Consider the following 23,608-nt stretch of genomic DNA (forward strand, 5'->3'; position numbering starts at 1 on the left):
GGGGGAGGACGCGGGCAGGCGTCCGCGCCGGCGCTTCGCACGGTCCGGGCAGGGCCAGCCGAGCACTTCCGCTCCGTCCTGCGCGGCACCGCCTCCGGAGCCTCCAAGATGGCCGCCGGGGCGGAGCCGAGAGCCTCCAACCATTTCCTCTTCCGGTGCAGGGTGCCCAGGCAGTGGGCAGGGCAGTCCCCTCGGCGGAAGGGACGTCAGCGGCGGAAGCGCGCCGTGCTGCGCATGTGTACTTGCGTCTACGGGCTCCGGGCCGGCACGATCCACCCCAGAGATTGCTGTCGCCCAGGGACTGGCCCGTGGGCCAATGGAGGAGAGCTTTGCGGTTGCTGAGGAAACCCCCAGCGGCAAGATGGCAGCCGCGGGCGGAGGGAGCCCGAGCTCCGGCCCGCCGCTGCGGGACCCACCGAGCCGGCCGCCACGGGACGGTAATGGCTGCAGGCCGGGGCCGGGTCTGCGTCCGCGATGGGGGGGGCGGTCGCCGCGCGCTCTCGGCCCCAAGCGCAGCCGGCAGCCCCCGGGAAGCCCCGGCGCCCCGACCCTGGGAGGGGGGCGCCCCCGCGGGCGGGCGGGGTCCGAGCCCGGGGCGGCGGCGCCCGCCGGCTCCTGGGCAGCGAGCCGGGAGGCGCCGTTCGGAGGCTGGGCGGGCGCGGCTCGCAGACCCGAAGAACCGTGTTCGGGCAGGGCCCGAGCTGCTCTGCGGCAGATGCGGGAGTCTGGCGACGCCCACGCCTCCCACGTCGCCCGGCGGGGGCGGGCGGGGGCGGAGGGGACCCTGCCGCCCCCGGCTGTGAGCGTGGATTTTGTCCCGCGGGGGCGAGACGCCGCTGGGGAATTCCTGCAGGAAACGGCAGGGCTGGCGCCCCCGCCCGCCCCCGGCAACCGTCGCCCCTCCGCGGGCCGCGGCCTCTCGGGGCCCTGCGCTCGCGCATGCCGCCCCGCGCCCTCGGGGCCCAGAGAGCCGCCCCATCCGTCGGCCGGCCACCCGTGGCACCACCCGCTCACCCGTCGCTCTCTTCCCGACGTTCAGGTTACGGTGTCTACGTGTACCCGAATGCTTTCTTTCGATATGAAGGAGAATGGAAAGGAGGGAAGAAACACGGTGAGAAATCGTGGCCTGTTCCCACGGCTGCCCCCCGCGCCGACAGCCACGTCCTCGGGGAGCCGGGGCCGGCAGGTGGCCCTGGGAGCCACCAGCCCTGGGTCCCCACACTCCCTCTCACTAGTGCCCAGGAAAGGCCACTCCCTGCAGCGATCTTCAGAGTTCGCCAGACAAGACATGCCGGGGGCCCTGGGAGACCCCCCGGCTAGCAGCCTTCTCTCAGGCGCTGGCGCATCCTGGGCAGGGGAAGCCCCAACTTAGAAATCCTCCCTGGCGTGTTAGTCTGTCTTTGCCAAAGGGAAAATTGCCTTTATGGTCTATTTTTGATGAGTAGGAGATTACCCACCTTTGTGTTTATCCAGAGGATACAAACGTAATGATCCGCGGGGGCATCTGCACCCCGGTCCTTACAGCAGCAATGTCCACAATGGCCAAACTATGGAAAGAGCCCAGATGTCCATCCCCAGATGAACGGACAGAGAAGACGTGGTCTGTATATAATGGAATACCTCTCAGCCATCAAAAAAATGAAATCTTGCCATCTGCAACCACGTGGATGGAACTAGAGGGTATCATGCTGAGCGAAATAAGTCAGTCTGAGAAAAATACCGTATGATTTCACTCATACGTGGAATTTAAGAAACAAAACAGATGAACATAGGGGAAGGGAGGGAAAAGTAAAATAACAGAAAAACAGGGAGGCAAACCGTAAGAGACGCTGAACTCTAGGAAACAAACTGAGGGTTGCTGGAGGGGAGATGGGTGGGGGCATGGGGTAACTGGGGGATGGGCATTGAGGAGGGCACGTGATGTGATGAGCACTGGCTATTATATGCAACTAATGAATCATTAAATCCTACCCTGATAACGAATAATACAGCGTATGTTACCTAAACTGAACTTAAACAAAACAAAAAAAACTTAAAAGAGAGAGATTACGTACTTTTGTAGAAAGTCTCAGCCTTAAAAGAAAGAAAGTACCGAGTGTGAGTCGCTGGAGTCCTCCCCAGGGGTGGGCCCAGACTTGCCCATGTTTACGCTCACACAGTCTTATGTCTGTTTGGGGGTTCTGCCTGCTCACATCCTCTGCCTATTTTTCTCCTAGAGAATTGGTCTTTCAGCATTTTCTTATATGAGCTGTTTTTGTGGCTGCTGGCTGCCAGTATTTTTCTGTGTTTTTAAGCTTTTGACTTGTGTCGTTGCCACACAGACATTTTTCGCTTTTGTCCGAAATCTCTGCTTCTCTTCCTCTGGGCCTGGCATGGAGGCTTACGTCTGAGAACCCTGCCAGAGCCTGGCCTGGACAGAGTGGTCCTCCCTTTTTAAATGTTTCCTTGAGTGCTGCCCTGTGTCCACAGACTCCATTTCTTCCGGCCCCGGTGCTGATGGAGGCCAGGTGACTGGAGTGTCTCCTCCGAAGAGGTTGGGGTAGCTCTGCTGTCATCCCAGCCCAGACAGCAGGCCTTAGTCATGTTTCAAGAACGTTTTTATCGAGAAACGTGTGTGGGTGAGTTTGCAGAGAGCAGGCTTAGGACAAGAAGCAGAGCCGAACACAGGCCTGAGAGCTTCAAAGCCCAGCTCTTCCCGCGGAGAAACGAGTCCAGCCGCGCATGGGCAGCAGGGGTTTCTCCGACTTTGGTCTGACTTCACATCGTGATTTCTTTCCCCAGGCCAGGGGAAGCTGCTGTTTAAAGATGGGAGTTATTACAAAGGCGAGTTTGTGGACGGGGAGATCACGGGAAAAGGCTGCCAGCTCTGGGCCTCATCAGGTTAGCAGTGGAGACAGGTGCGGGTGTGCTGACTCCTTTCTCGTAAACTATCTCTGGTGTAAGTTGTTCCTGGCTTCCGGATGCAGAAGGCACCTCCTTCTGTGAAGCGTGGGTCTCTGGTTTCCATCACATTCCCCCGCATTAGCAGCACGCCGGCCGAGGGCGGGGGCAACCACTCACAGACCTTCCCAGGCAAGCGTGGTGGCTGTTCTCCGCTGAGAGAAGCCCCACCCGCACAGATTCTGACCCAGAGAGGCCTTTGCCCTTGGGCAGCTGGATGCTGCAGAGAGGGTCGTCATAGGACGGGGATCTGCATCCACCTGCTATGAGCGGGGGCTGTACAGTAACCAGGAGGGCAGGACCAAACCCACCTAATCCTATTTTCTCATTAGCCAAGGTGAACGGGAGATAAAGAGACCCCCTCACGTGTTCTGAAATGATACTTGCTGCCACCATTGATCAGGGGTGGGAGGGGTGTGACTGTCAACCCACAGGGGACTCAGGAACAGCTCTAACCCTGGGTGTGCCCCTCTCCTCATCTGCACCAGGGAACACCTATTCTGGACAGTTTGTTTTGGGAGAGCCTCAAGGACACGGCATCATGAAGTACAAAGCTGGCGGACGTTATGAAGGGGAGTTCTCCCACGGCCTGAGAGAAGGTCTGATACCCACAGGAGCTTGCTGAGTGTGGCAGGGCGCTTTGTGGGGAGCCCTGGGCCCCAGCACCCCTCCCCAAGATCTAACTCAGGGGCCCTGACGTCCACCCGGCCGTACTGGAGGTGCTCTTCTCTCTGCCCCCAGCACCACATCTGCTGCAGACAGCTCCGTGTGGGGGCCATGGCCCAGGGACCCTGCTTGCTGGGGCTGAGACCGTAGGTCCTGCATCAGTTCACTGCTGTGGTTAAAATCTGGCAGCTCAAAAAACTGCCATTTAATTATTCACCCACAAACCTGGGGGTCAGCAGTCTGTCCCCGGCTTGGCTGGGCAATGCTTTTGGCCTCACATGGGGTCACCCCTACGATGGTGATCGCAGCAGCTCAGGCAGGGCTGGTGGTTTCTGGGCCCTGGCCCAGAGCCTCAGGGTTCCTGGGGGGGGCAAGAAGCTGGGGGTTCTCTGAGGACATGCTGCTGAACAAAGCGAGTCAGGAGGACACACTTGTGGGGAAGCAGACTCTGCCCGGGGGGGGGAGGGGGTGTGCATCCCTGGCGCCCGAAGACAGAAGTGCTCACTGTTCTGGAAGACCAGCCTCCAGAAGCAAGCCATGCATCCACAAGGTCCGACAGTGCCTTTCCAGGGTCCGTTCACATCGGAAGATGCGCGTGCACTTCCAAGCTGTCCCAAACCATGCAATGAAGCCCTGTCCTCATGAGTGTGTCCTCTGGCCTTTGTTTTCTTTCTTTTTTTTTTTTTTTTTAGGATTTATTTATTTTGGAGAGGGCATGCCAGCAGGGGAGGAGTGGAGGGAGAGGGAAAGGGAAAGAATCTCAAACAGACTCCCCGCCCAGCACGGAGCCTGACGCAGGGCTCAATCTCATGATGCTAAGATCATGAGCTGAGCTGAAACCAAGAGTCGGACCTTCCACCGACTGAGCCCCCCAGGCGCCCCTGTGCTCTGGCCTTTAGACCCAGGGCCTTTGAATCGGCCATAGGAGGCCCAGCACTGCCGTTGTCTGTGAGGTGCAGTTTCCCATGGACTGACACGATGGCAGAGCTGTGGGGTGGTCCCAGCCAACAGCAAGGCACTCCAGCCTCAAATGCTGGGGCCTGGGGGACCTTAAGGGGCACCCCTCCTGCTCTCACTCAGCACCTTTGAGAGCTGGACCCCAGAACCGCTGTCATTGGCGTGGTGGTCACTGGTGCCGCCCCAAATCACAGCTGCCGTGTCTCACCTGGGCACCCCTGGCCTGGGAGGGCGGCCCGGTTCCTGGAGCCATTCTGACCCCAGCTTTCTTCTGAATCTACCGCCGCCCTCTGGGGGGGTGGAAGCAAGGTTCCCCCGACAGGAGGCAGGAAGTGACGCTTACTGCCCTGGGCTCCCTCCCTAGGACATGGGCACCTGGTGGACCAGGACGGGCAGGCCTACTGGGGGTCGTTCCATGAGAACAAGAGGCACGGCCGGGGGCACATGGTCTTCCGGTGAGTGCACCACCCCCCAGTCCCCCAGGCCACCCTGGCCTCTGGCACATCGGCAACACTTGGGATTCGGTGCTTTAGTTACCGACACTGCTTAGCAGCATGTTTAGTAGAGAGAACTTTGACTCCCCCTGGCGAACACCTCCCAGAGGCTTGGGCGGCAAGGGGGTGGCGGGCAGGGGCTTTCTCGGCTCCACAGGACGTGGTGGGCCTGCCTTTCCATCCGTGGCTCGTGCACAACGCCGCCATGGCCACGTGTAGGTTCACACTGACTTTTCTCCAAGTCTCACCCAGCTGGGGACCGGGCAAGCGGGGGCCGCGGGCCGCTGCCATCACCCCCCGCCAAGCGCCAGGCCCCCTGCCCCCCGCAGCAGGCCCTGGCAAGGCAGGAGCTCGCGCCATCTGCTCGGGGCCTATTTTTGCCTCAGTCCCGGTGGCGCGTGCTGAGCCCCGGTCAGAGGAGCGGCTCTGAGTCAGCACCACCACCTGGCTCTCCCCGGTCTGAGAGCTGCCCCGTGTTTGTGTCCCCAGGAACGGTGACAAGTACGAAGGCGACTGGGTCCGGGACCAGCGTCAGGGGCACGGGGTGCTGTGCCGAGCCGACAGCTCCACCTACGAGGTACCTGGAGATGTGGCAGGACCCCAGGCTCTCGGGGGCCCCGCTGGGCACCTGTGTCGCCCGGGCGTCCTCATGGGGCACCTCAGTGCTGCCCCTCCACCCCGAGGGGCAGGGAGGGCGGCCGCCCCTCTCGGCTGATGAGGAAGCGAGGGAAGGGGAAGGGCCCCGGCTAACACCTTTCCTGTCTGGCTCCTGAGATGCCACGTGCAGGGTCACCTGTGCGAACGGGTGACATTTCTCAGTCCCTTGAGGATGCCCTCAGGGCCGGTGAAGCGTTTTTGATGAGAAACGCCCACCTCGATAACATGGGAGAGGACGCTCCCCCCTCCTTGTTGCTGCAGGCCGTACCCCTCGGGTCTGACTGGGGTTGGGGGCGGTCAGGTGCTACAAAGCGTGAGGGAGACCAGGCAGATCCGAAGACCTCATTGGGACCCCAGAATCCATCATCCATCTTTCTTACTGGACACTGGCCACGTGCCCAGCCGGGAGCAATCGCAGCAGGAGCCAGAGATGTGCGTCTCAGGAAGGGCAAGCCACAGCTGGTGGCTGGAGTGACAAGTAGCCCCGTCGGCCCTGCAGGCAGCTGGGGGGCCAAGAGCCTGGCCGTCTGTCCTGGGTCGTTCTGTGAGCTGAGGCCTAAATGATGACGAGCCGCCGCGGCCACCGAAGAGCAAGGGCAGGGCACTACCGGCAGCAGGAGGAGCAAGGGCGCAGCCGGGCGGGAGGTCCGGGAGGGGCCCGCGGAGACCCTGAGCCTCAGCGGGCCGGAGTGTGATTGTAAGGGTCGCCGGAAGCACTGGAAGGAAGCGGTGGTCTGATCTCTGTGTTTGAAAAGTCCCTCCGGTTCTTGTCCAGGGGGCACTCTGCCATCAGGAGAGGGGAGGGCACAGAGAACAGCCTTGGGGTGGTTTGGAGGTGAAGACACCAGCCTTGCTGGCAGGTTGGATGTCGAGGCGAAGGCAAGAGGAGAAGCAAGGATGACTCCTGGGTTTGGGACCGAGCACCGGAGGGCGGCGGTGCCCGAAGCAGGATCCCGTCGGGAGACAGGAACCGGGCCAGCACGTTACCGTGGAAATAGGTAGCTGGCTAGCCGGTGCAGGGCCGTGAAGTGCTGGAAGGGGTAAAAGCAGAAACGGCAACAGCAAACGCACTGGTGGCCCCGCAGACGCCCCAAAGATGGACCTGGGGCCCCCCTGCACAGCCGGGCGCCTTGGGAAGGGAGGCGCATGGTGTGCCGTGACTTCACCACAGTGGCTACGATGCGCCCATGGAATCTGGAGCCGCGGGAGCCCAGGCCCAGCTGCACGCGGCCGTTGCAGGGCCTGCTGCCGACGAGCCGCACGTCCGGCGGCCAGGAGAGACGGCGAGAGGTCCAGCTCCGGCAGCCCAGAGCCGGCCAGGGAGAGTGGCTTTGGGGCTGAGAGGTGATAACTGATGGCGGGCGGGGTGCCGGAGGGGGGCGGCTGGCATCCTGGCCTGGCCCATGCAGCCCCCCACAGCAGCCTAGCCTGCTCATCAGACAAGCTCGGCCTGGGTGAGAGCGCACCCCGGCCTCAGGACAGGCGGCAGGGGCCGTGTGCCCCGTGCACGTCCATGTTGCTGCTGGCCTGCTGCTTCTGCACGAGGGGCCGTCCGTCCTCACGGACCCGCCCGAAGGGCCCAGCACAGGCACCGCAGACAGCCTGGCCTCGGTTCTCCAGAGCTGCAGTGGGAGAGAGACATGGAGGGCAGGTGTCCCCCTGCCCCCGCCCGTCCGCGCCACGCCCGGAGTCGTCCCCACAAACGTGCACAAGCACACCTCGAGGGCTGCGGTGGACGCGGACAGGTTCCCAGCATGCGGCAGCAGAATCGTTCGCGCCCCAAGCACCGGCCTCTGGCCTCAGCCCTTCTCCCCCCTTCGTGGGTGAGGCCACAGGCCCAGAGGAGGGGCAGGGAGTTCCGGCCTGGAGCCCGAGTGAGATTTGGGGGCAGATGGCATGGCCTCCAACCCAGGTGGGTCCCCTCATGGCTGGACAGGACTGGCGGAGGGAGCATCCGCTTCTTTGGGGCCCCCGGCACTGCCCTGTTCCTGGAGGCTTTTCTGGCCCTCGGCCCCTCGGCCGCCTGCCGGGCCTCAGTGCTGTGGCTGCCCCCTGGGCCCCCCGCTCAGGCCTCCCCTGCGAGTCATGCCTCAGCCAGGAGGGGACGGGACTAGGGCAGTGGCCCTCCACACCCCAGGCTGACCCGGGCGCCCATCGCCTGCGCAGCGCTCCACCAGGGGGCAGCCCAGCCCCGCCAGCAGTTCGGCCGGCCAGGCCTTACAGGGGCTTCTTGCGCTTGGGAGACATTTTCCTCCAACTTGACCGCCGGAGCCTGATTTCAGACCAAACCACCCCGGCTGCAGCTCCCGATGGCTAAGCTGCTTCCTCACCAAGTGAGGAGGCCTTCTCCTGGACGGTCACCCCTCAGTGTCACGGGCCGCGCCGTCCCAGCCTGCAGATCTCAGGACCCCCACACGTCCTCAAGGGAGGTGGCGTGTCCTCAACGTGGGGCACCTCCCACATGAGTGAACATGGAAGCCTGGTCCTCCAGCTGCGTCTTCCCCAGGATGCAGACTCATGTCCGCCTGCATTTCCGTTTGCTTGGCACCTCCCAACCTTCCTCAGCCTCGTGCCCAAGGACCTCAGACAACCGGCCTGCTCCCTGCAGCTCTGAGCACTGCTGGGACCCCGTCCTCGGCCGTGCTCGCGGTGTCTGTGTGGGCAGCCCCCAGCCGCACGTGCTGGAAGGGACGCGAGCAGCCACCTCACCCACAGCCCGGGTGCCGACGGGACGGCCGAGGGGCACCCAGGTCCCGGAGGGAGGGCGGGCGCAGGGGTCCCTCACGGCTTCCCCTGCCCTCCGGCCACTTTTTAAACCGGCTTCCAGGTGGCCGTGCAGACAGGGCGTGTGGAGAAGGGCTGCGCCCAGGAGGGCAGTGGGGTCCGGCTGCAGCCACACGGTGGCCTCGGACACGGCCCACGCGCTCGCCGCCGCCAGCACGCCTTCCGGAGCCGCCAGGGAGACTTGGCTCGCGCTCTGTCGCCAGGCCTGGCTGATGGGGAAGGCTCAGGCCTCTCCGTGTTCCAGGGACACCTCACGCCTGACCTCCGACCTCCGGTTCTCAAGAGTCACCCGGGGACGGGACGCGGTGGGACGGAGCTGGGCGCTACCCCAAGGCGCGTCTCCCGTGAGGGCGCGGCCGTTCCCTGGGCTCTCACCGGGCAAACAGTCGGACTTCTTTTAAAACACGTCCCTACATATCGTAAAATACGCCTAACGTAAAATGCCTGGTTGTAACCGCTAAGTGTACGGCTCAGGGGCGGGAAGCACATTCACACTGTGGGGCTCCCGTCCCCGCCGTCCGTCTCCGGAACCTTCCGTCTTCCCACACTGACGCTCTGCCCCCAGGAAACACTAGCCCTCCCGCCCCTGGTGCCCACCCCGCCACTTTCTGTCCCCACGGATCTAACTCCCGCAGGTACCGTGTGTACGGGGAGTCCTACGGGACCTGTCCTTTGGGGACTGGCTTATTTCACTGAGCACGAAGTCCTCGAGCTCCGTCCACGCTCCTTCCTTTCTAAGGCTGGATAATAGTCCATCGCGTGGAGGGACCCCGTTCTGCGCGTCCGTCCATCCACCGATGGACCCCTGGGCTGCTTCCACCGCTTGGCTCTGTGAGCGATGCTGCCGTGAACGTGGGGGAGCACACAGCTCTCTCAGCCCCTGCGTCCAGGTCCTCGGGGTGTACACCCAGAAGAGGAGCTTCTGGACCCCGTGGTGGCTCCCACTTACTTCTGCGGAACCCCACACGGTTCCCACAGGGGCTGCCACGTGTCACTTTCCCAGCAGCCGCGCGTGGGTTCCAATCCGTCCACACCCTCGCCTGTCCTTGTCCTTTCCTCCTCCTGAAGACAGCCATCCCCACGTGTTCTGGCGCCGTCCACAACCCAGCGCCGGCCGCTGCCGCCCTCGGGGGGATGTGGCATCCCTCCATCCTTGGCTGGGCTCCTCTGCCCGGCCTCACCCTCCTTCCCAGCGTGTCCCTTGGCTGGACCGCAGGCGTTGACGGCTGCTGTCACCCGGGGAGCACAGGCTCCATCCCCCGCAGCCGGCACGGGTGTACTGTCCCGTTCCAGCAGGTGTGGCAGGATTCCTCCACCTCCTGCTTTCTAACCCAGGAAGTGTCGGCCCCCACGTGAGGCCCCAGGCACCCTCGGACCCCCACCCTCTTCAACCTCAAGCTGCCCAGAAAGCTGCCCTGGGCCCCCCTCACCACAGACCTACCAGCTTCTGATTTTTATTTTTAAGGTAATTTTATTTCCTCAAAGATTAGACGATAGTGGCCGAGCTCTCCCTTGACCATGTCCCATATCAGCCGAGTCTGACAGAGAACCTGCCAGACCCAGAGAAGGAGAAGTTCCAGGAGGGGTGCATAACTGCAGAGCTGTGCTCAGGGCCACGTGGAGCAGGGGGCGGGGACTCCCCCACACGGCCAGCTCTCCCACCCAGCGCAGGCATGCCTTTGCCTCATGATCCCCGCTGCCTCGTCACCAGTATCCCCTAATGCAGACCCTTGTAATGAGCCCCAGGAAAAATCCACTCCTGAAAATAATGTTCTAGCATCTTCTGTCAGGACGTAAAACAACATATCCCAAAGCCAGAACTGCTTCTCCCTCTGTCGTGAGAGGAGCCACGTGGTCAGGATTGGGGCCGGTGGTTGTAACTGGCAAATCTTGGCAAGGGCATCTCCTGCCCTGCCTACCCCGTGATGGTTCTGTGCGGGTCACCCCCGGGCTCCCGGCTTGCACCCGCAGGACCTTCCGTGCTGCCTCCACCTCTGCGGGACATGGGGGTGGGCGTGCCCAGCAGCGGCAGGCTCACTGGCTCCTCCCGGGAACGTGGCCGCAGCATGGTGACCCCCACGGGCACAGGGCAGCCCCTCTGAGAGCGGCAGCGTTCCAGAATCCCTGAGGGAGCCCCGGAGCTGATACTGCGCTGTGGAGGCGAGCCACGTCCCCCACGGATGGAAGCAGACCCGAGCTGTTGGCGAACCCTGGTGTGTGTTTGCACAGCACAGCGTTCCCTACCTGTGTGGTCCCCCCAGCAGCTGCTGGCTTCCGGGCCGTCCCTGGGCGCCGCTCTGTGCACATTGGCTGGGCTTCTCGTGTTGGCTTTCCCAGAGGGAGGCCTGCTGGTTGGTACACCTGCTTGCCGCTCAGAGCAGGTGGCCGGCCTTATGTGCATCTTCACCTGCTGGCGGCTCCCAGCCTCCACCGTCCTCACCTGTGTGTCTTCAGGAATGCCAATGGCCTTTATGTCCCCATTGCCACCCTGCACAGCCCAGGAATGTGGGGCCATGACCGCAGGGGTGCACCGCACACAGGACAGTAGGAGCATCTGGGTCTGTTTGAGCACGCACGGGAGGAGGGGTCCGGACTGCCAGAGCCATCGTGGATCCAGTGCCAGGCTCCGTGTTCCCTGCACGGTCCACATGTCATCAGACATCAGAAACAGACATGGAAAAGCATGGAGAGCCACAGTGCGCACTTTGAAATCCAAGGAACTTACGACCAAGGTCGTGGAGGTCAAACACGACACCCTATGACCCTGCTGTTGTTGGGGAGATGGATGAGCGGGGCGCACACCCATGCCCCCGACACACCGGCCTGTGTGCCCACTGCCACCCCGGCAGGCTGTCCCACAAGCTGGAGATCCAGGCCCCCTGGGCAGTTGCAGGGCCCAGGCAGGTGGCCCAGGGCCATATCCACATATGTGACCTGACCCCAGACCACCCGTCGCTGGTCTACAAGCTTGTGACCTCAAAGTGGTCACCTGCTCCAGCTCCAAGGTTGGCGATGATGGGGGAGGCCATTCGAGTACCGCCCGAGGCAGGCACTGGGGAGTCAGTCCCCTGGGCCCTCCTGGTGTGGCCAGCCAAACCCTGGCGCCCAGGGAGGGCTGGAGGCAGGACGTGACCGATGTGCCAGGCTGGACATTCAGTGTGCGCCAGGGAGCACTGGGGGGCATGGGGGGGGCGCGCAGTTGGAGAAGCACAGTAGCCCTTCCCTCAGAAAGAAAAACAGACTCAACAGAACGTGCTCCCTAAAATGAGAAGAGAGTCAAATACTTCTCACAGTTTATCCCCACCATGTGTGGTGGGAGAGCACCCAAGGAGTCTCATCCCAGCGGCCCAACTGTCCTGGGCGCTGTGGATGCTCAGAGGTGGGCCCAGCCGCGGAGGCTGTCTGCGGCATCCCCCTCGGCCCTGGGGGCACCCCAGCAACTGCAGGGTGACAGGCGTTCCTCACCGCAGTCCCTTGGGCCCGCTTCCTAACACTGAAGCCCGTCCCGCCAGCCTTTGTGGTGTGGACACAGGCCCCTGCCCCCTCTTCCCGCATCACACCTACCGTGCATGAGCCCTCACATGGGCAGGGAGGGCCAGGGAGAGTGGAGGGAGCCCCTGCCCCGGGGGAATACACCCCCACCCCCCCTCGTGGGGAACCCCACCGCCGCCTCTGTGAGATGCTTTTGTAAGTATTGGTTCGTGCTTTGGGTGCAAGTCAGCTGAGAAAGGGCAGAATTTTCAAGGGTATGATTTATAACATTAATTAGAAAAGATTCCGCACTGCTGGGTGAGTTACATTGCACACTGGGGCGCATTTGTCCTGGGGAAGTCCTGCATTAACGCTGTGAATACCCAGCTCCCCCAGAGGTTCCAGCAGCGAGTTCAGGTCGCCCGTTGTGAACGACCAGGGAAGACACAATGGGTGGTGAGCGCAGTGTGCGCCCCCAGAGTGGGTGCAGGGGTGCCACGGTCCCACAGGCCATCCTCGACAGCTCTGGGTGTGGGATGACCCTCCAGTCAGCTCCTTCTCCAGCCGACCCAAGGCTGTGCCTTCCTCCTGAGAGCAGCACCAGCACTTCGCAGAGGCCTGGGCCGACGCAGGGAGAGCGGAGACGAGAGGTGGCCGTTCTCACGGCAGCAATGGCTACGACGCGGGAAATGCGCCCAGCAGCCATCTCAAGGTTTGGACAGCCTCTCGGCCTGAGCTGAGCCCCCACGCGGTCCTGAGGGAGCCAGGGAGTGTCTATGACTAGCATCCGTCCGTCCATTCATCCGTGGGAGCTGTGACTCTGGGCTCCAGGGGTCTCAGACACCCCCGAGGATGGGGAAGGGATGGCCGCTAGGAAGTGCTACAGGGTTTCGCTCCACCTGGCGGGAGCATCTGGAGCCACATCTTGGAGAGACGAGCAAGGGAGTGTGGGGAGCCACGGTGCAGGCATGGGGCTGCGTCCGTGCCCCGTGCAGACTGAACTCGGAGCCGATTTCCAGCATCTTGAATCCCAGCCTCCCACCTGGGAGAGCACATGAGGACGTGGCCAGACTCCACGGGCCCCACAGCCATCCCTGCAGGATGGGGAGAACCCAGCACACCTGCACACCCAGGAATGAAGACTAGAATGTGAGGGCAGGTGGCAGACTTGCCCAGGGCACGTGGTGGGCGCATAGACCGCTGCTCTTGCCACTGGGAGGGCGGAGGGCGGCTGGAGCAAGGGAGAGGCCCCACATGAAGGCTTTGTTCTCTGCAAGGCACAGCCCTTCCCTGTGGCCAAGGCCCCCTGTACCACATCCCGCTGTACCACCTCTTGATGCCAGGCCTGGGGACTGAGCCCAGTGGTTTCTAAGTAGAGGGCGGGGTGGGTGTTGGGGACAGTGGGTTTGGTTCGGCTCCTATGGGGTTTGCGTTTGTTTGGCTGTGAGTCTTGTCGCCTGAGCTGAAACTGGTAACTTCTTGGGTCTGAAGATGGTGTCGTGAAGGGAAGGGTTTCCTGGCAAGCAAACCATTTCAGCGACTTCTTTACTTCCAAGCCTCGCCCGCCGCCTCCCAGCAAGCAGAGTAACGGGGGTGGGGGGCCTGGGGCTTAACGTGCCCGCGTGGCTCTGGGGCAACCCTCCCAGGGCTGTCCCCACCCTGACCCACGGACAGCAGCCCAGCCCAGGACTCCCCTGCTCTGCTGTCTCCTGCCCAGTTCACTCTGCCCATTCCGGGGAAAGAGCACCGCTGTCCCGCTGCACACACGCGGACGCACGTACATGCGTGGGCGCGCAGGCGCATGCGTCACCCCCAAGCACGGACATGGGCGCGTGCGCGCACATGGACACACACACGCGCTTACGCGTACATGCGTGGGCGCACAGGCGCATGCGTCACCCCCAAGCACGGACACGGACGTGCGCGCGCACATGGACACACACACGCGCTTACGCGTACATGCGTGGGCGCGCAGGCGCATGCGTCACCCCCAAGCACGGACACGGACGCGCGCGCGCATATGGATACACACACGCGCGCACACGTACATGCGTGGGCGCGCAGGCGCATGCGTCTCCCCCAAGCATGGACACGCACCTGCGCGCACACGTACATGCGTGGGCGCACAGGTGCATGCATCACGCCCAAGCACGGACTTGCGTGTGCAGTGACTCCTTCCTGGTCGCAGGGCCGAGGCACCCGCTGATGCTGCCCAGAAGCCCGCGTGACGGGGTCTGGCCGCGGAGGTCTCCCTCCACCCCTCAACGTGACCTGGCTCCGCAGCCCTGGTGCTCGGGGACTCTGTTCGCCAAGCCACCCCCAGGTTCGGGGCGTCCGAGCCCTGCAGGGCTGCGGCCTTCGGGGGCCGTTCCCACAGCCTCCCAAGGGCCTGGGAGAGCCCGGCGCCGGCCTCCGCTGCGCCGCCTCCCACAGCACCCGTGGGCGCCCACGGCGCGCGGCTCGCGTGGAGAGCAGGGCGGGGAAGCGGGAGCCCAATTAGCTCCCACAGAAAAATGCACAGAACCAAACGTGCTTCTGGCTGATTTTTCTTCCAACAGCAGTAACTCACACTCAAAATACCATTAGGACCTTGCAGTTTTCCACAAAACACCGTTGCCACTCTCCCACATTATTCTCACACTGTTGTGCGTGTGGTTCAGAAAGCGAGGCTGCTCTGCGGGCGGGCGGGTGGGGTGAGCGTGCCGCGTGGGCTCCAGGGTCCCCTCAGTGGGCCCTGCGGCTTTCAGGGGGCCCCTCCACCCCGCACAAATGTAGTATCTCTACTGAAAGGATTTTTGTGCTGAAAGTGCCCCTTTTTGAGCCATTTACATATGTGCCATTGTCCCCCAACTGACCCTCTTCTTACAATTCAATTGCAGAGCCGCTCGGAGGCAGGGCGGTACCACGTGATTCCCAGCCCCCGAGGGGGTGGTCTTGCAGCAGACTCGGTCCTCGGGCTGTGGAAGGGGGGCATGGTGCTTGCGGGGACCCCACGGGCCTCCCCCTGCTGTCTCAAGTGTCGTCCGCACGGCTCTCTCCACAGGGGCAGTGGCACAGTGACGTCTTCAGTGGCCTGGGCAACATGACCCACTGCTCCGGGGCCGTCTACCACGGGATGTGGATCAATGGCCACCCGGTGGGTAGGTGCCTCTCCCACCCCTGCCTCCCCCGTCCTCTTGTGGGGTCACGTTGGGGTCTGCTGAGTTCTCTCTCAGGTGGCCACGGGCACTCGCACGGCGGTGCTGAATGCGGAGGTGTTTGGGGTCGGGGTGAAGTGAGATCGAAAACGCCAGCCCCTTTAGGAAAAACACACTCCAGTCAGGTTTCAAAAGGGCTTGTGACTGGTCTACCTTCGGCTCAGTCACGCTCTCAGGGTCCCAGGGTCTGGGGATCAGGCCAGTCTTAGGCAGGGTCCGCCAGGAGCACCTTAGGAACTTCACCTTGGGAAGAGACTCAGATCCCAGCCCACCCCAAATTAGGGATGTTGGAATCCCTGGGTGTGAAAGATTCAGGCAGGGGGCAAGCCATGTCCTCGCGTCCCCCTAACCGAGTCTCAGCAAATGCTGGAAAAAGCCTAGGACAGCTGACGCGGGCTCTGGCCTCACCCTGCTGGGTGCCAGGTTGTCCTCCCAGAACAGAGCGGGGCTCTCCAGGCCCCCCGTCACTGTGAAGCACCTGTCACCCTGCACATGTGCCTATGGTGCTCCCGCCTGCTGGCACGTCCTTGATTAGACTCAAGTCCTGTCCTAAGCTTTTCAACACCCTGAACCTTGTGCTGTGCCAGAGGTCATCACTCTCAGGGGGGGTCGGAGATTCAGGGGGAAGCGGACACGGAGAACACCATCTCCAGCTGCACAGACCCCAGAGGATGCCCCGCAGGTCCAGCCTGTGCATGGACGCGCCCTGGCCAGTTCCCCAGCAGGTGTCCACAGCGCCTCATCCAGCACACATTGAGCTGCTGACAGACGCAAGGAGTGCAGGGCCGGAGTCCCAACCAACTAGAGGATGTGCAGGAAATTCCACTCTGTGCGAACCCCAATGCCGACAAACCACTCACTCACAGCCCTTCAGCATTTAGTGGACCTCTGAAGTCTCTTTAAAGTAACCAGTTCTGCAAGAAGTTGCTTAAAAGTCACAGCTGACCCCCAGGATGGGGTCACAGCCTTATTTTAGTGACTGCCGGGGTCTCTGTGTGCGGTGGCTCGTGCAGGGGATTTACAGCCCTGTGTGTGATAACTGCACATCCCTCTCCTTCGGTGCCCTGGGAAGCACAGCTGTTCCGTGGGAGGGCCCCAGCGGGGACATGGGCTCGAGCAGGCGCTGGGCCCACCGCTCACCTGTGCCGAACCGTGCTCTGCTCTGCTCTCTCCCAGCACAAGCCAAGAGGATCGTGATTTTGGGTCCGGAGGTGATGGATGTGGCTCAGGGGTCTTCCTTCACGTTGAACGTCCAGCTGCAGCAGGACAATGGGGAAGTGGCCAGGAGTAAGCATCTCCAGGGTGACGACTGGATTTTCAGAAAGATAAACAGGTGTCAGGTTCTTAGGGTTAGGGACGAAATGGCACATGTGGCTTCTGGTACCAGGTGTCCTTGTAGCAGGCATGTGAGTCCCCCCACTGGCGGGAGGCAGCCACATGCATCGTGAGTGTGTGTGCATGACCACGGCCATCGCACATCTCACAGGACAATGGGTGACTTCTCAGGGCCACTGGCGTCTGTGGGGCACCTCAGCCTGGCAAGGGGTGAGTTCCTGTGTCCTCCATGGGTTATCAGGGGAAGACAGATCTCCAGTAGCATCTGGCTGCTTTTTGAGGAATCGTATGAGCCGGGCGGCGATGCTGAGGGTGGACCAGCTGGCCTCCCAGAGCGCTTCCCACCCGTGAGCAGAGTGCCCGGTGCGGGGAGGGGCCTTCTGGCCCGGCGGCAGGGCAGAGGACCCTGAGTGCACCGATCTGCCCCCAGGCGGTCACTGTGCGGTGGCCGGGGCAGGACCACCGGTAATAAACGCATGCCTGGGATTCTTTTTTTTTTTTTTTTTTGAAGATTTTATTTATTTATTTGAGAGAGAGAATGAGAGAGAGAGAGCACATGAGAGGGGGGAGGGTCAGAGGGAGAAGCAGACCCCCCGCCGAGCAAGGAGCCCGATATGGGACTCGATCCCGGGACTCCAGGATCATGACCCGAGCCGAAGGCAGTCGCCCAACCAACCGAGCCACCCAGGCGCCCCATGCCTGGGATTCTTAATGTCCATTAGTTCACTTGAGTTCAGAAGCTTTGAGGACGGAGCCACGATGAGCAGCGTGGATCAAAGACAGTCACAGTTGGTTTAACAACCTTACTGCGGTGTCCTTTGTATAGCTTGAAATCCTCATGTATTAAGTGATTCCTTGATTTTCAGCAAAATCAGGAGATTTTCAGGAGAAAGACCGCTCCTTCCCACCTGCAGCCCTGTTCCCACAGATGTGCCCACTGTGGGCACTTGGTATGAGTGGAGTCCCACGACACGTGGCCTCTGGCTCTGCATCTCTGACCAGCGTCGTGTTGGTGCTTCGGTGACCGCGTCTGCGCTTGGTTTCCCTGCTCGTCTGTTGGCGGACATTTGGGTTCTTGCACTTTGGCAGCTGGGAATGTTTGGTGCAAGTTTTTGTGCGGCCTGTGTTTTCTGTGTCTCAGTTATGCACCCGTGAGGGGAGCTGCTGGGTCACATGGCAGACTTATGTGTAAACTTTCAAAGAAACGGCCAGACTGTTTCCCAAAGTGACTACACCGTTTTACAATCCTGCCAGGGGCACAGGGCTCGATTTCCCCACGTCCTGCACATCCGCAGCCGTCCTGAGGGGGTCAAGCGGTGTCCCACTGAAGTTCTGAGTCGCGCTTCCCTCACAGCTGGTGGTGTGGAGCAGCTTTTCATGTGTTTTTTGGCCACATGTGTGTCTTCTCTAGACAAATGGTTATCCAACCATGCTGCCCATTTTTTTTTAATTAGGCTGTTTACTCTTCTTGTTTTTCAGTTGTGTGAGTTCTTTATATATTCTGGATACTAGTCCTTTATCAGATACATCTTTGCAAATAGTTTCAGTCGTGGCTCATCTTGTCATTTTCTTTAAACTTTTTTTAAAAAATTGATTGATTTGAGAGAGAGAGAGCAGGGGAGGGGCACAGGGAGAGGGAGAGATAATCTCAAGCAGACTCCCTGCTGAGCGCAGAGCCCGAATTAGGGCTCCATCCTACAACTCTGAGATCATGACCTCAGCCAAAGTCAAAAGTCGGACGTCTTACCAACTGAGCCACCTAGGCGCCCCTCATCTTGTCAGTTTCTTAATGCTGTCTTCTGAAGTGCAAAGGTTTTTAATTTTGATAAAGATTTGTCAATTTTTTCTTTTATGGATCATAATTTTGGTAATGTATGTAGGAATGATTAGCCCGACCCAAGTACACAAAGATATTCTGTTTTCTGCTGGAAGTTTTGCTCTTGCATTTCTGCAGTCCATTTTCAGTTAATTTTTCTGGATAAGATGCAGTTCTAAATTCATCTTTTCTCACGTGGATGTCCAGCCATCCCAGCACCACGTGCCAAAAAGACTGTCCTCTCCCCACTGAATTGCCTCAGCACCTCAATCGAGAACCACTTCACTGTAAGAGTGAGGGTTTGTGTCCAGACTCTGGATTTTGTTCCGTCGACCCACGTGTCTGTCCCTGCACTACCACCACACCTTGATTATTGGAGCCTCACCCTAAGTTTGGAAATTAGAGACTCCTTCAATTTTGCTTTCTTTTTCAAAATTGGTTTGGCTATTCTGGGAACTTTATATTTTATACAATTTTTTTAGGATCAGCTTGTCAATTTCTGCCAAAAAAAAAAAAAAAGCCTGCTGGGATTTTGTTAGGGATTGCTTTGACTCTGGCCAGGAAGAGCTGCCATTAACAGCGCTGCATCTTCCCATCCATGAACATGGGACACCTCCCCATTTATTGATATCTTTACTTTCTCTCGCCAATGTTTTGTAATGTTTAGTGTGCAAGTCTTGCACTTCTTTTGTTAAACTTACTAATATATGATAATTTACCAGTAGTTATTTAGTTTATAACTTAATTATAATTTGTTCACTAATAAATGTGTAATATTTATTCTTTTTATACTATTATGGATGGAATTGTTTCCTTACCTTTATTTCAGAGATTACTAGACTACAACTGATTTTAAAATATTGATCTTATATCCTTTGACCTTGCTGAACTCATTTGCTAGCTCTGCTAGTTTTCCTGAGGATTTCTTAGAATTTTTCTATATAGAAAATCATCTAATTTTGCTTCTTACTTTCCAGTCTGGATGTGTTTTCTTTCATTTGTCTGCAATATTTTACATTCCCACTGGCAATGACCAAGGTCTCTGCTTGAGATCCTCGCCAGCATTTATTACCATCAGTCTTTTTGGTTCTAGTCATCCTACTGGGTGTGAAATGGTATCTTGTTGTGCTTCTGATTTGCATTTCCTTTTACAAGTAATGATGTTGAGCATCTTTTCATGTATTTATTGGCAATTTGTATGTCTTCTTTGGAGAAATATCTATTCAGATCTTGACCATTTAAAAAAAAAAGGGGTAACTTGGGGCACCTGGGTGGCTCAGTCAGTTAAGCGTCTGCCTTTGGCTCAGGTCATGATCCAGGGTCCTAGGATCAAGCCCTGAGTTGGGCTCCTTGCTTGGCAGGAAGACTGCTTCTCCCTCTCCCTCTGCCCCTCCCCCTACTTGTGGTCTCTCTCTCTCTCTCTGTCAAATAAATAAATAAATAAATAAATAAATAAATAAATAAATAAATAAAAACCTTTAAATAAATAAATAAATAAATAAATTTCAAAAATGGGTAGCTTGCCTTTTGATGTGAGTTATTAAGAGCTCTTTATGTATTCTGGATATAAGTCCCCTTATCAAATATCTGATTTGCAAATTTTTTTTTCCCATTTTGTGGATTGTCTTGCAGTTTCTTGGTAGTGTCCTTTAAACTCAAAAGGTTTGAATTTTGATGAAGTGCAATTTGCCTACTTTCTTCTTTTGTTGCTTGTGCTGTTGGTTTCATATCTAAGAAGACTGCCTAACTCAGAGTCATGAAAATCTACTCCTATATTTTCTTCTAAGAATTTTATATGTTTAGCTCTTACACTGAGAACTATGATCCATTTGGAGTTAATCTTCATGTGTGGTGTGAGGTAGGGGTCCAACTACATTCTTATGCATGTGAATGTCCAGTTGTCCCGGTGTCATTTGTTGAAAGGCTGTTATTTCCCCCATTGAATTATCCAGGCATTCTGTTTGTTAAAATTTTGTTTAAAGTTTTTGCATGTCCTTTCATGAAGGATATTGGTCTTGAATTTTTTTTCTTTTTTTCATTTTTAAGTTATCTCTGTACCCAATGTGAGGCTCAAACTTATAACCCCAAGATTAAGAATCACATGCTCCACTGACTAAGCCAGACAGGTACTCCGAATTTTTTTTATAATGTCTTAGTCTAGTTTTGCTATCAGGGTAATGCTGACCTCATGCTTCAATTTTCTGGAAGAGTCCGTGTTGAATTAGTATTATTTTCTCTTAAATATTTGGTAGATTTCAATATGAAGGCGATTGAGGCCTGCAGTTTCTTTGTGGGAAGACTTCTACCTACTAATTCAATTTCTTTAATAGATATAAGGTTATTTGGGTTATCTACTTCTTGAGTAAACTTTGGTGTTTTTTGTCTTTGAAGGAATATTTGTTCATTTCATCTAATTGTCAGATTTATTGTCGTAAGTTTGTTCATAATATTCCCTCATTCTCCTTTTAATGCACTGATACCACCTCTTTTGTTCCTACTATGGATTTTTTTTTTTTTTGTAAAGGTTTTATTTATTTATTTGACAGAGAGAGACATAGCGATAGAGGGAACACAAACAGGGGGAGTGTGAGAGGGAGAAGCAGAGCAGGGAGCCCGATGCGGGGCTCAATCCCAGGACCCCGGGATCATGACCTGAGCCGAAGGCAGATGCTTAATGACTGAGCCCCCAGGGGCCCCCCTACTATGGATTATTGATGTCTTCTTTCTGTTTTGCCTGACTAGTCTGGCTACAAGTTATCAGTTTCATTGATAAACAATCAACTTTTGGTTCCATTGATTTCTCTATTGTCTATTTTCTATTTCTTTAATTCCCATTATGATGTTATTTCCTTGCTTCTGCTTACTTTGGGTTTAATTTGCTCTCTCTTTTTTTTTTCTTTTAGTTTTTAAGATGGAAACCAAGGTCATTTATTTCAGACCTTTCTTTACTAATATAAGAGTTTATTGCTATAAATTTCCCCCTTAGTACTGCTTTAGCTGCATCCTGGAAATTTTGCTAGGTTGTGCATTCATTTTCATTCAATTCAAAATGCTTTCTGATTTCCCTTTTGATTTCCTTTGATGACCCTTGAGTTATTTAGAAGTGTGTTGTTTCATTTCCAAATACTTGGAGATTTTCCAGAGATCTTTCTGTAATTAACTTCTAACTTAATTCCATGTGGTTGGAGTCACTCTTTGTATATCTACTGTCCCTTTAAATGTATTGAGACTTTTTTCATAGAATTTGTTCCATTTTGGTAAATGTTGTGTGTGCACTTTGAGAAGAATTATGATTTCTGCTTTTGTTGGATAGAATAGTCTATAAATATCAATCAGGTGTATTTTATTGATACCATCCTTCAAGTTTAGCATATGCTTGGTGATTTTTTATCTGCTTGTTCTATCAGTTACTGACAGTGGTATATTGAAATCTCAGATTTTTATGTCATTTAATTAGTTGACCCCTTATCATTGCAGTATTTTCTTTTTCATCCCTGGCGTAGTCATTGCTCTGGCAACTACTTTGTATAATATTAATATAGTCACTCCAGCTTTCTCCTAACTAATATCAGCATTGTGTATCTTTATCCACACTTTTACTTTTCATCTACTTAAGTCTGTATTTAGAGTGTGCTTTTTGTAGGCAACATATAGTCAGGTCTTGCTTTTTCATCCAATCTAACCACATCTATCTTTTAATTGAAGTTTTTACACCATTCACATTTATTTGGGGTTTTTTAAATTTTATTTATTTATTTATTTATTTATTTGAGAGAGAGAGCAAGCACACAAGTGGGGGAGGGGGAAGTGGGGAAGGAAGAAGCAGACTCCCCACTGAGCGGAGCCAGACAAGGGCTCCATCCCAGGATCCTGAGATCAAAAGACCTGAGCTGAAGGCAGATGCTTAACCGACTGAGCCACCCAAGCACCCTACACCGTTCACATTTAATATAATTATTGATATAACTGTTTCAAACTTACCATTTCACTGTTTGTTTTCTATTTGCCACTGCTGTTTTCTCTTTAAACTCTATTCCTACCTTTTGTGGATTGAGTATTAATTATGATTCCATCCTATCTCCTCTGGTGGCTTATTCATTATTGCCCTTTGTTTTCTTGTTTTAGGGGTTGCTTTAAGGTTTACAGTATACATCTTTAACTTATCGCAGTCTGCTTTTGAGTGATACCACACTACTTCACATATAATATAAGAACTTTACAATAGCACATACTTCTTTTTCTACAATTCCAACCTTTATACTATTGTTTTTATACGTTTGACATTCAAATATTGAATACACTTCATAATACATTATTACTTTTGTTTAGTCATTTATCTTTCAAAGAATACTTAACAAGTATAAAAGGAAATCCCATCTCTTACCCCCATAGTTCCCATTTCTAGTTCTCCCCATTCCTTCCTGTAGATACAGATTTCCACCTGATACCATTTTCCTTCTGCCTGAAGGACTTAACCTTTAACATTTTTTGTCCTACATGCTTGCTGGAGATTAATTCTTTCAGTATTCATGTATCTGGAAACATCTTGATTTTGCTTTCATTTTTCATAGATATTTTTACCAAGTATAGAATTCTGGTTCACTCCCAGCAGTACAGCAGTGCTGCTCCATTGTCTTCTTGTCTGCACTGCTTCTGATGAGAAGTCTGTTGTCATCCTTATCCATGTTTGCTCTGTACAAACATGCTTTTTCTGTGGCTGCTTTTAAGATTTTCTATTTGTCACTGGTTTGAGTAGTTTTATTTTCGATGTGACATGGTGTGGTTTTCTTCATGTTTCTTGTGCTTGGGATCTATTGATCTTCTTGGATCTGTGGGTTTATAGTTTTCATCAAGTTTGGGAATTTTTCTAAATAAATAAATCTTTTAAAAAAGGAAGGTGGTGCCTGGGTAGCTTAGTTGGTTAAGCGTCAACTCTTGATTTCAGCTCAGGTCATGATCTCAGGATCATGAGATTGAGCCTGTGTTGGGCTCTGCGTTCAGCAAGGAGTCTGCTTGGAATTCTTTCCCTCTCCCTCTGCCCCTCCCCCCACCCCCGGCTCATATCCTCCTGCTCTCTCCCTCTCTCTGTCGCCCCCTCTAATAAATAAATAAATCTTTTAAAAATGGGAGGATTTTCAGCCTTTATTTCTTCCAATAGTTTTTCCATCACAACTTCTTCCTTCCCTCTTTTAGGGGCCCCATTTTCCATGGATTAGGGTGCTTGAAGTTGCCCCACTGTTCATGGATTCTCTTTCCCCTTCCTTCCTCCTTTCTCTTTACCTTCATTTTTC

At 56.0% G+C, this 23,608-nt stretch overlaps 1 protein-coding gene across 1 annotated transcript in view; it reads left to right on the forward strand.

Moving 5' to 3' along the window:
* Window positions 1-9: 9 nt before the first annotated feature.
* MORN1 (MORN repeat containing 1) overlaps window positions 10-23,608 on the forward strand; it is a 53,414-nt gene continuing 29,815 nt past the window's right edge. Inside the window, exons 1-8 of the mRNA XM_035019966.1 lie at window positions 10-437; window positions 1,040-1,111; window positions 2,782-2,880; window positions 3,429-3,539; window positions 4,928-5,018; window positions 5,547-5,634; window positions 15,013-15,109; window positions 16,343-16,453. Of these exons, the coding sequence (XP_034875857.1) occupies window positions 317-437; window positions 1,040-1,111; window positions 2,782-2,880; window positions 3,429-3,539; window positions 4,928-5,018; window positions 5,547-5,634; window positions 15,013-15,109; window positions 16,343-16,453 (790 nt within the window). The 5' untranslated portion in view covers window positions 10-316. The remainder of the gene's footprint in view (window positions 438-1,039; window positions 1,112-2,781; window positions 2,881-3,428; window positions 3,540-4,927; window positions 5,019-5,546; window positions 5,635-15,012; window positions 15,110-16,342; window positions 16,454-23,608) is intronic.

The sequence above is a fragment of the Mirounga leonina genome, unplaced genomic scaffold (assembly GCF_011800145.1).
Source record: "Mirounga leonina isolate KUSES-001 unplaced genomic scaffold, KU_Mleo_1.0 Mir_173, whole genome shotgun sequence".
NCBI classification, from domain to species: domain Eukaryota; kingdom Metazoa; phylum Chordata; class Mammalia; order Carnivora; family Phocidae; genus Mirounga; species Mirounga leonina.